At 40.5% G+C, this 12,680-nt stretch overlaps 1 protein-coding gene across 1 annotated transcript; it reads right to left on the minus strand.

The window, feature by feature from the left end:
* Positions 1–22: 22 nt before the first annotated feature.
* On the minus strand, positions 23–12,432 carry LOC106812691 (protein wntless homolog). Its single transcript, XM_014816628.1, has 14 exons — positions 12,233–12,432; positions 6,007–6,110; positions 5,704–5,809; positions 5,403–5,489; positions 5,026–5,159; positions 4,340–4,498; positions 3,743–3,879; positions 3,538–3,578; positions 3,094–3,221; positions 2,863–2,960; positions 2,561–2,696; positions 2,177–2,248; positions 1,795–2,047; positions 23–1,593 (listed from the first exon to the last, which is right to left on the minus strand). Exons 1-14 carry the CDS (start codon positions 12,336–12,338, stop codon positions 1,478–1,480), a joined length of 1,677 nt encoding a protein of 558 aa, XP_014672114.1. The 5' UTR covers positions 12,339–12,432; the 3' UTR covers positions 23–1,477.
* Positions 12,433–12,680: the final 248 nt, after the last annotated feature.

A 12,680-nucleotide genomic window follows, 5' to 3' on the forward strand; every position in this document is an offset into this window, starting at 1 on the left:
CAGAAACGAGACAAGACCAACATTACAGGTTCTACAAATAGCTGACTATGTTTATAATATAGTAAGAAAAGCAATAGCTGCCTTATTGCCTTGTACAATGAGTCAGACAGTTCCCTAATGGTGGTGACATACGCACTAGCTTTTTGCACATGTTACAATATACACGAACATGCAATTAATTTACATATAGATGGTTGATAAAGCATGTGTGATAAACAATGTCCGATACAGGTGTGCCCATGGCTTCCTCCTCACAGTAATCAATCAATCAATCAACGGACGATGAAGCATAATTATTAAGACAAGTTTCATAGTACATGATTTAAACTGACTACACTTTGTCCTGCAATGGGATTTACACCACTCTTAACATAGGACAGTAAACGATAGAATAGACTTAAACAATTGCATGCATTTGCATATGAATAGCAGAAATGACTCGCCTACACATATTCTTGACGGAACCACTTACTTTACACAAGGATATTAGCAAAATATATATAGCTGTCATTAATTAAACATTAAATGTTATTCTGGCAAACATTAGTATTGCTATCTAATTCATACATTTACATATTTTCTTCAGCACTAATCATGCAATAGAGTATAAATCTTATTCATTCAACTGCCATAGTATTATTGCTCCTTGAGTTGCTGCATAAACTATATAGGCACAGGTATTTTGGCATCTACTATTGGCATTCTGTCTTGCAACACATTCTTCAAGTGTTTCAGACTTAATAAATATAGCTGTCACATCTACGATTTATCCTTTATAGAGATTTTATAGTCAACCATGACCACCCTCAGCATTTGATAGTATAAGATGCAAAACTACTGAAATCCAAGTTAGTTTTGAATGCTCACATATAACAGTTGTATGTATAGCACAGTGAGATTGCTCCTGTTCGAACAATCAAAAATATCCTACCTAAGCTTTAGGAAACCTATTACAATTCGATAAATAGTTGATAAACAATAAATACTGCTACGAGGAATGTAATACAGTCTGCACAGTTTTGCATATGGAGATGTATCGACTCAAACAAATGCAGAGAGGTAGGCTAAAAGTACGAGAAAAGAAATACATTCAAAACGTGTGGAGATTTTTTCATCAGACATAATTACCACTTATATGCTGCTGATTACGCTTCAGAGCTGCCACAAATACACAAAGAAATGATCAATAAAAGACATCTCTTGCTGAATGCAATACATTATCGGGGCCTCACTTCTGATATTCCTATCATTGAGATGCTGACGAGGACTTGCACAACAACTGACTACACATTAACTGCACATCCACTTCAGTATACGTCGACAAGCTGTTGTTCCTGCTCTAATACTAATCCTGATCCATGTGCACTGTGGCACTTTCAACATTTTTTTCACAGAAAACTCACTGGAAGCAGATTAAGACCTCACTTGGCCACGTCAGCACTGTGCTGCAGTTAAATTCTTGTCCGTAAATCGGTAATTAGTCCGCTGCAGTTTTCTTAACGAATGCTGTCAGCTGAGATACCTCGGATGGCAGACGACTAAACTCGATCTCTTCATTGGTGGCGATCTCCTCCCCTTCTCCATCTCCATCCACTAGAAAAGGAGATCAGAGAGTATTCTAAACATGAACTTGAACATGAACTTGAAACAGATCAGAAAGTAATCCAAACATGAACGTTAGCAAGAATGACGGTGATTATTAAAAACCATTCCCATTCGGGGTTCATTGCCCGGTTGTTCGCTTTACGATCGTTATTTAGAAATCTGTTACGCCGACATCATGGTATTACTCACCGATTAGGGCTGGAGCGCCATATTTGTGTGACGGCGCGTACAGACAGAGGAGCGCGAACACGTAAACATTCCACATGCCGTAGGCTCCCACGTAGAAAGCGCTCGTGTACTCCAGCTTGCTCCTCTCCTCCGACAGGTCTTCTCCCCACTTCCAGTGACCTTCAGCAACTTGGCTGACGATGAAAAAGATCACCGTGAGAGCGGCGCAGAGCAATGTGATCAACATCAGGAACTTGAACCGGTAGATGATTCCCTGAAAATGTAAACGATAGATGGCAGCACTTGTACAACAACGCCAGTAGATGCAATAAGTTCAACACTCGCCACGTACATATATGTATGTATTGTTTGTATATTTGTACACGAACGGATTTGACCTAACCTCGTAATACGCCCGTCTCTTGCTAGGCATGCTGGGAAGAGAGCCTCGCTTGAACGTTATGTTCCTGAACACCTGAAAAATTATCACAACAATTACTTTTGGCAATTTACTAGTTCAGCAAGTACACCGACATTTACCACAGTTATGGCTCTGATCTCATTATGATTAAAGTACATACATCACACATTCACATTATTATAAAATTTCAATAATGAATGTTTAATAAACAATACAAAATGGAAAAAAAGTGGATCAATTAACGGCATTAACCATAGGATACTGATGGATGACTCAGAACTTCAATGCACATGTTGTTTTGCTGCCTTATATTCCTGTATGCCACATGATATATCATATAATTCAGTCAAGCGAATGTGTGGGTACCTTAAAGACCATCCAACAGAGCAGAATGAAGTAGAGGCAGGCACATATGCCTGCTATAATTATGAAGGAATACGCAAGATTTGTGCCAAGATCAGTTGCCCAGATGCTGTAGAATGGATTACGAAGTTGTACACCCCTGAAGAAGAAAATATTTCCTTCACGTACAGATTCTCACCAACTAACACTCACTCATAATCACTACAAACTCTCTAGCTGGAAATTTGCATTGCATACCATTCGCATAATATTATCGGATCGGTAAATTAAGTATCTTTCCTGGCAACCGTGGTTTGTGAGCGTACCTTTCACACATGTCGAAGATGAACATGCACAGGCAGCCGAACATCACGGCAGCGAGATGCTTCCAGTAAGCAACAAGTCTGTTCCGCTCCACGTCATCCTGAGAAAAATTTTTTAGTTAAAACAATCTACTTCATTTCATTGTGCTGTATGAGCAAATTTTGGGCTGCGACTCGTGAACATATTAATACGTGTGAGAAGGAACACACCCGCCAGATGAGAAAAGCCATTACCATTAAATGTTCGCCAGCAAATATGATCCAGAAGCAGAGCAGCAAACTGAAGAACACGCCCTGCTTGATGTCGCTTAGCAACAGCATGAATGGCAGCTCCATCCATAATGTCAGCCACTCGATAGGGACTGAAATTATACACAAGAATGATATACAAGAATATCAATTATATACAAGAATGATATACAAGAATATCAATTATATACAAGAATGATATAGGTTGTCAGTGCAACAAAAGTTGATTCACCAAACTGATTAGTCTATAGGTCATCAAACCTAACGTATAACCTAACTCATTTAACATATAACAAAAATGCTTTATTTACAATTCTTAACCAGCATGTGATTCTATAACATTAGATGGCTTACGTTAATACCATGTAAGTGTTTAGTTATTGCTAATTGGCTATAAACGTATAACTATAAATGTTAAATCCTACTTACTGTTATTAATCACCAACACTACGCCCAAACCAAGTAACATTCTGGAATAGAAATAAATTCATCCACAATCATGCTATATAACCAATATTTAATAGGGCCCTTTTTTATCAATAAATATGTTAGTATTTGTTCACATGTTCTTTGAAATTTAACTGTGACTTGCTTCAATGCAATTACTATACCTGCAAAGTGAAACAGCACTTACTTCTCCAGGAGGACTGGTGGGCGTGGCAACTGCTTGACCCTCCTCCAGAACCAAATGATGATGCCAATGAGTATAGGTGTCACCACTGTCTTCGTGCTATACCAAACCTTTGTAAAACCACCATTTTGGTGGATGACCTGCCATAGTCAATGATAAAGAATCAGAGAAGGTGCCGCAGCATTTTACAAAATACTATAGTTTTGACATGTCTATGTTTTGTTATTACAGTTGAGCAAGAAATGTCATTTGGACAAGAAGGTACAGGCTATGATTACTAGTCATTTTTTCATTATTATATCTGCTACCGATATCTGTACTTACTAACAGTACACACTAATATAATATTACACCAATCATCACACTTCATTTGTCACTGATCTTATATTATACATTTACTATTCCTATAAAGGAGTATTCAAAGTCTCAATTGTCGCGTACAGGTAAATACAGACAATCACAAAAGTACCGTACACACCATCATGCAGCAAGGCAACCATTATAATAGACACGACAGGTACACACACAGCTTTGTAGAGCCACAGAGCTGCATCAGATTGCAATTTGGTTACAAACACCATCACGCTCCTACAAACTTACGATGACCCAGATGTCTTTTAGTGTGCCGATGCCATAGTTTTTGTTGTCGGTCACACCGGTGATCGGCAGACGAATGTTGATGAGGTAGAAGTTGTGATGCACAGCGCCGTACTCGTACAGTGGCAACATCGAACAGTTGTAGTTGTAGCCATCTTCCTTCTGTAATCAAATACCAAACATCCGGTGACTTCATTGTAACAACTGGTGCCTCCTCATTGAGACGTACCTCAATAATAACTTATTTAGTTATAAGACTGGACTCATCCAGGTATTACAGCTGTTGGCTGAGGGAAAGTGATACAAAGCGAATAGACCTTGTCACAAAGTCTCACTCAGTCATCTTCATGTACCATTTAGAAATGTCATGCAAAGTCACTTGTTTTTGAGAATAAATAAGATATTGTTATTCGCAACACATCTTTCCCCTCTTTAAATTTGTCATACATGGTCAGATTTTCATAGCAAGCCATGCTCAAGTACTCAGGTAACCCGAGAAAATCTGTGAATGATTGGCAAAGGTCGGGTGAAAAAGGCCTAAATGTATATACATACTGTGTTTCTGTACAGGGCTAAGTATAGTATCATATCAATGGTAACGTCAGCACTAAGGTATCTAGTATTATAGTCTATGCTAGTAGCTGCTTGCTAGACAACAACAACTCCACATTCAACATGTAAAGACTCACAAACTGTTCATCCAGGCTGCAGTCCATTGTACGAGTCTCCGACGCATGTGCCAGCTCCTTCCAGTCACCTGGTTTGTCACCGATGTCGCGGTACCCCAGACGCAGATCCAGCCCTAAGAGCGGTTTCTCTATCACTGCCAACAGAAAATGTCCATGCTGAGTCATCAACACACAAATAACAAGTTACTTATGTGAGCGAAAACATGCTGCTGCTACTGCTACTGCTACTACCACTGCTGCTGCTACTGCCACTGCCGCTATTGCTGCTACTACTGCTGCTCCCGCTGCCGCCGGCGCCGACGACAACGATGACGACGATGGTGATGACGATGATGCTACAGAGAACACTCAGAAGGCACCGAGGTAGCCATACGTACTTGGGTTGTGCTTCTGGTAGGCAATGTCCAGCATCATCACTCCCACCATGTACTGAAACCAACGCACCATGTCTGGCTCTCTAGTCCCTGTTGAAAAACATTCTTAATGTTATTTGCAGATACAAGATTACAACTATAGTGAAATCAGAACCATGATACACCATCACAATTATGGTCAAATCCAAAGCATATATATGAGACTACGAAGTTCTATTACAAACTACCGCAGTGAATCGCATCCACAATCACACTTGAATGAAAGAGAATAGTGGGAAATTTAACAAGCTACATATATACGCACCCTCCATGGGATTGGGAAACTGCAGTGAGAAGACAATATGGTCCGCGGTGATGTGGTTGTCTATGATGTACGGGTCATCCAGCGTAGACACACGATTACAGTTTCCCTGCACACGAACCAAAATATGATTGACATTGACATTTATTTATGTTAAAATGAGTAATTGAGTAGCATAAAACATACGTGCATTAACACATTTAACAGAGATATAAGTCAACGGTATAAGCTACAGCTAAAATTTATAGAGTGCTAAACAAGAGTAGTGCTTAATAAATATAGCCGCAGAGACAATGTAACACGTACCTCTCCGCGTGGGTAAAACCATTTTCTCTGCTGCGTTAATGCACTGGAACCTTCATCTACACACTTTGTCGCCAGCAGAACCTGCACATTGTTTGGGGCTGGAGCTGCAAAACCAAAAACAACAATTGATTTAATTGGTATCGCTAGAAATATGTGTGTGTGACTACAGAGCTAACGATGTACTTACATCATATTAGAGCACTCTTTCATGTGTACATTTGACCAATTCTCATAACCATCAAAAGCTTCTAATGGATCAAATACATCTAACTGAGTAAAACATTTAATGGTATTATAGTCTTTCAACAAAAAACTTATTAGAAGTACGTGACAATCGTTTGTTGGGGAGAAAGCACCACGCACATGTTTACAGATGCTGCAGAAGATAATATAAAAAAATAAAATAATTATAATAAAATACTATCCTGGTAAGGTCTGATATGTCATTACCAATCTGATATCAACTAGAACGAATCAAACAACACAGTGCCAGTTTCCCTGGTGACCCGACTCTCTTCCCACATAACTTGTCTGGCATTTCGCACTCGCTTGGAAAGTGAGCAGTGTTCTTTTCATAGGGACCTGTCAGGTTTACAGCATGTAATTGCATGTTTATGATGCTGGTGCGAGCTGTTGAACTGTTCCAGACACAGCGGCTCCCAGTGAACTGCAGCTATTCTGAACCTAACCCCAGGCTATGCACGCATATATATATATATACATATACACAGTACAGCATTCGTCCGCTTAATCATCGCAGTCAAACTTTCACTGCATAGATGTACTGCCGTACTCGATGACCAATATTCCTACACCCTAAAAAGCTGAGACCATGATTAATTTCCCTTGAAATAATACACATTTAGCTTGCCCCCTATTATGCAACTACACTTTTTACATTCACAATGATAGTCATTGACATTACAGTAATCTCACAAATTTATATAGACTGGCATGACAGTGGACAGCATAACAATTTGACTTCCTTATATCAGGACTGAATAAAAACACATTTGTTTTTATTCAATCCTGCTTGGCAGTGATGCAGGGATCTGTCAAGGTAATCTACACAGAATGTAGCAAGTATGTAGTGTTAGAAAGCTGATGGGTCTTCATCAGTTCCCACAAGAAACCAACGGCAGCTGAGTCTACGCTGATAGACAATACAGGCTGAACATTTTTCCGCGCAGTATATAATCACGCTGTAAAATTTTTACGCGCTCAATTCGCAGACGATCGTGCGTGTGTTGCGCGCGCCGCGCGAGATACACAACAGCAGACGCGGCTATAACACTGTTAACTATTCTCTTGTGATCAAGTGTCTGAGCTCGGACAATCTGCCGCACGCACTGACTGATCATGGGCGACAGCTCCGAGCCAAGATGCGCGGCCTGCTGCACCTGTAAATATAGCAGAGCGGTGCCTTGGCAAAGGATAGTATTCCCGCGCGCCGCCCGTACGTATGTAGTTAGTTAGAGGATGCCACCACTAATGTGAACATCATGTGCGAGTCGTTACAACAAGCTGCCGCATTGTATCTAGCATGAGCCACGATGGTCGGGAACGTTTCTGTAGGGCGGCCCACCTCACAGCGGCAGGAAGCGAGAAGGATGCTGAGCATCTGTGAGTGCCTCAGCTTCCGCCACACTGCCTCCAGTGTTCCGTCTGCGTGGCTGTACCGTGTGCATGTGCTGGCAAGACATTCACTAACGCTGAAGGGGTCGTTGCCGTATATTTAGTACCCGAGGTGTCGGCGAGTATGTCGCCTACGCCTACTCCCTAACCCTAGCCCTAACACCCTAACCCTAACCATATCAAATAGTTACCTCGGGTACATATTATACGCCATTATACGACAACGACCCTTCGTGCTTCACTAACCCGGTTCATGATAATCCAATTACCACGAGGATATAACAAGTCTATATGTGCGATGGGCCCACCAATGAAATGCACTTCTTATAGTACCTCTCACTACAGTCTCTCATCACATACGAAGGTTTTTCACCATTTACAACACTCTAGGGTATCGACCCTGCCATACTACGGCGAAAACCAAGCGTTCGAGATTGAGAGAATTCATAACATCAAGAGTGCATAATATAGACTATATTACCGTATACTAAAATAGATTATATTATACACTCCTGATAATATATGAGGTCATGTATAGCTATTTTACTCGCATGATGCTTGCCAATCTAAACGGTTTTACAGAGGATAAAAGCTACAACAATCGCCTACATGGCATATCAGAGATTATCTCAGTATGTATATGATGAGTAAATGCGATACGTATATTGAGACAACTAGTACTGAGTGAATGTTTTGCTAGACAGAAGAGCTACAACAAAAAGGGGGAGTGTACACATTGATTTGCACACGTGCAGGCAGTTGAAACATAAATCCAGACAGCCTGAAGAGTTATATATTGTGCATTTTCCTGTTTATCATGACATGGCAGAGCTGCTAAACTTTCCAGACACGATTATTGATTGAGGCACTATAATTGTGAGACGTCCAGTAAGCCTGGCTGGCAGTACAAACCACAGACCAAGTTACTGGAGGGAATTTGCCTTGGCTGCAGCAAAACAGTGTATTCGGCACTAGTGAAAGTATTCGGCACTATAGTGGAGTAGTTATAGGGATTGGAAACACTTTGAAATAGCACCATCAATGTGTCATTTATTCTTTTACCTTATTTTTGCTTTGGTGTGCAGCATTTCTCTGTGCTGTAGATGCAATTGATTTGATAAATGGAGAACACAAAAGGAAGGTCACAAAAATTCCCAGGATATAATTTCATCGGAACCAACTTGTTTAGCGCACCACAGGAGAATTTTTATCAGCTAGGATACAAGCACGTTTTCCAATCAACTTAGCCACACAAAACGTGTTTGGAGATTAGTATCAGCCTATAACACAATGGCACGTTAGTGATTGAGGAAATTCAATAGTTCCGAGACATTCACGAACCTGATTCAGCTAATCTGCAGCCCTTTGTAGGCGAGCTGGCTTTGGTGTGCGCAACAAGCCACTTACACAAAGGCGATTACTTGCACTACTTGCCAGCATGTCACAACAGGCTAGAGGCATTAATACTGCCAATACTGACATATATGTAGGACTAGCTATTATAATGCTACAAAATTTAACTAATAATTCAATAAAATTGTGACGCTGCATCCATGATGTCACTAATAAAATATTAATGTTGATATACTCCTAATAAAATACTGAAATTCCATGTCTACCACATTTGATATGTAGCTTCTGGTTCTACAGAAAGCTTCTGATACCACAGAAAATCACTTTACCCAATGTATCGTGCTACGACTAAACATATGCATCGGAATTTTGCTCCTGGGCGTATGTATACATATTGGCACAATCCTAGCTAACCACTCTAAACTGCCACATATTTATTGTTGAGGGAGCCCCTACGATTATATAGCCTGCTCATGCTAACAACGCTGATTATAACTACAGCTGTATACGCAGTTATTGATCGATCATTGGTTTCTCCTTCCTCCCCCCCCCTCCTCTCTCTCTCTCTCTCTCTTCATGCTGGCCTCATTGGGGCGTTGCATGTGGAGGAATGTTCCAGAATTCACTCCTACCCTGTTATACCTAACCAATATTATACTATTGTGTGCAAGCATTTGACTATGTGGTCAGTGACTCAGTATAATTGGTCAATTTGTATAAGCATAATAGGTAGCAACAGTGGCCATTTCATAACAAATAACCAACTAGAAATGCACAATTATAGCATCACAAACATCACGCTGTCAAAATGTTTATGATGTACCTACAATAGGCGCAAATCCACTTTAGGCACCTTAGGTATCACGAAGTGATGCACAGATTTCTGTGTATCATCAACTGATGCACAGACTTTCCGTATATCAAGGAATGATGCAAAAACCCTAACCCTAACCCTAACCCTAAGTCATGAAGTATAACCTTAGGCTTAGGTATCACGAAGTGTGTTAGGGTTAGGGTTAGGGTTAGGGTTAGCGTTAGGGTTTTTGCATCATTCCTTGATATACGGAAAGTCTGTGCATCAGTTGATGATACACAGAAATCTGTGCATCACTTCTTGATACCCAAGGTGCCTAAAGTGGATTTGCACCCCTACTATATATACTATACACACACACACATGCACGCACGCACGCACGCACGCACGTGCACGCACACGCACACATATGGAGAACACCGCATATCATATCGAGTGGATGTGAGCAGAAATCGTTGATGCAAATATACTGTTTGCAGTTAGAAAGGTAACTACTCATAGGGTTTAATGCTAATCCCCTTGTTGTGAGTACCAAACATGTTTGAGCTCTAAGACAATTGTTGCAAACAATGTTTTGTGGTTTTGGTCACGACACATGGCCAACTTTCGGTAAAGTGCAAATGTTCTTCATTGCTTTAATACAGGAAAAGAATATCATGTGCATTATCTGCGAAGAACATGTAGCACGTAGGCCTACCTTCTTTCTTGGTCTTATGTTTATACTTATTCATTCACTGGACAACATTTAAATGTTACATCAGTCTAAATATCAGCCAGCTAAAAATAAATATGCTGCATTTAATTATACCGCCAATTTGGGTATAGAACTATCACTAAGTCTAAAGTCTATGATTTAGACATACAATACATTATTAGTGGATGACTTCTTACCTAAATACTCTGTCATATCACGCATATCAGATTGATTTAAAGGCTCACAATGCGCATCTAAACGCTAATTTCTCCAGTACTAGACTAGCAAATACTTCGTGGCATGCATAATCACACTACTTTATGACAAAATAAACTCTAGTTGCTCCCATTTCACTGCGCGTTTGCTTAAAACCCACAAGAAAGAGGTGAGCAAACTGGCATTCTGGCGCAAACGCCGACTGTTTGCCAAACAATATAGCCTCGAAGTGGTGACCAGGGTTCTCCCTACGATGCCCGCGCCCCGTTTGGGAAAACTCCCCCCTGTTTCAATCGTTGCGCCCCGTTTGAATTACCTCCGCCCCGATTAAATTCCACCACAATAAAAGTTTGACAGCGCGGGAATCCATCGTCAAGAATTCCCATTCGACCAGGACCACCGACGCGTGTAATTTTACCGTACCACGCATGCACTGCAGACCATACACAAGTACAAACAGTTAACCTGTACTGAACCCAACACTAACTGTACACCGACTCGGCTATCTTATATATACAAGAACCCCAAATACCGTCTATAGTGTGGTGGCGATTTTACCCATTAATTAGTGGTACGGTAAAAAAACACGCCCCCGGACCCCCCTAGTTTCCCCTTGGGGGTATACATTGGAGGTATTTTCAACAGAGTGGCTATATACCCGGCAGCCGGCATATATCTGACGGCTGCCGGGCACGGTCTTCGATTTCCTAAATGCCCGGCAGTTTTTAATTTTTAGTGTTATCTCAAGTAAACAAGGGTTAGGGTTAGAGTTAGGATTAGGTTTAGGGTTAGGGTTCGGGTTAGGGTTAGAGTTAGGGTTTTTGTTAGGGTTAGGGTTAGAGTTAGGGTTAGGAACTGCCGGGCATTTAGGAAAACGAAGACCGTGCCCGGCTGCCGGGCATATAGCCACAGCGTATTTTCAAATACCTTTTATAAGACAACGCGCAGTGAAATGGGAGGAACTAGAGTTTATTTTGTCATAAGGTAGTGTGATTATGCATGCCACGAAGTATTTGCTAGTCTAGTACTGGAGAAATTAGCGTTTGGATGCGTATTGTGAGCCTTTAAGTTTAAGTGCTCTGAATCCGTATAGTTTTCACGATGCAATAATTATCGGGACAGTTATATTATGAGTTAACCACATTACCTTATACTACTACTACTACTAGTTATAAGTATTACTATTCGTCTTCAAAGACCAAAGCCAAAGGATTATATCGAAGACGGAATGACTTATGGCTATGCAACTATTTCTGTAGCTCTAGCCCGCGTACTGTACTGTTGAACTGTACGCGGGCTATACTTATTACTATACTCTATATAGTACTACTAGTACTACTACTAGTACTACCAGGAGTAAGATAATATATAGGATCTTATATTATATAGGATATATATTAGATAGGATAGGATTATATATTATATAGGATCCTATATTATCTTACTCCTGGTACTACTAAGTACTAGTAGTAGTACTATATGGCTACTATTTCTGTATCTTCGGTTTTACTTACCAATCAGCCCTCCAATCAAAAAGAAAACCATTTGTGCCAGAAGCAGTGACACTGTCAGAACGCCTAGTTTTCGATTACTCAGGTTTTCTAGCACGGTTCCTGACATTCTTATTAAATCTGCTCAGTTCAGCTCAAGTATGAGAGTAGAAGTGCCGCGCCAGAGCATAGACATACACAAACACATGACATCACCTTATCACCTACAGTTTGTCAGTTTCCGCATGAGAACGCAGCTAACGCCAGGTGGCGGTATTGCGTATCCGGTAACAGATTTATTTACTGACAGGGCACGTTTGTTATGGAAATATCATATATGTTATTAATATTACTATAATATATTTCAATATTATTTATAGAAATATACAGAGACACTAGTCTAACCAGAAGAGACGGATACCCGCAAAAGAGAAGTATCGCCAATAAGAGGTGTTGATCCTATAAGGCCCGC

The sequence above is a fragment of the Priapulus caudatus genome, unplaced genomic scaffold (assembly GCF_000485595.1).
Source record: "Priapulus caudatus unplaced genomic scaffold, Priapulus_caudatus-5.0.1 Scaffold675, whole genome shotgun sequence".
NCBI classification, from domain to species: Eukaryota; Metazoa; Priapulida; class Priapulimorpha; order Priapulimorphida; family Priapulidae; genus Priapulus; species Priapulus caudatus.

Bases quoted from the DNA above. Each gene is read 5' to 3' on its own strand.
- LOC106812691 (XM_014816628.1), bottom strand. From the start codon at position 12,338: ATGTCAGGAACCGTGCTAGAAAACCTGAGTAATCGAAAACTAGGCGTT. The intron at 5,160-5,402 runs GTACGTATGGCT...TTCTGTTGGCAG, and splicing joins CTACCAGAAGCACAACCCAA to TGATAGAGAAACCGCTCTTA. The intron at 1,594-1,794 runs GTGAGTAATACC...CTCCTTTTCTAG, and splicing joins TGGCGCTCCAGCCCTAATCG to TGGATGGAGATGGAGAAGGG.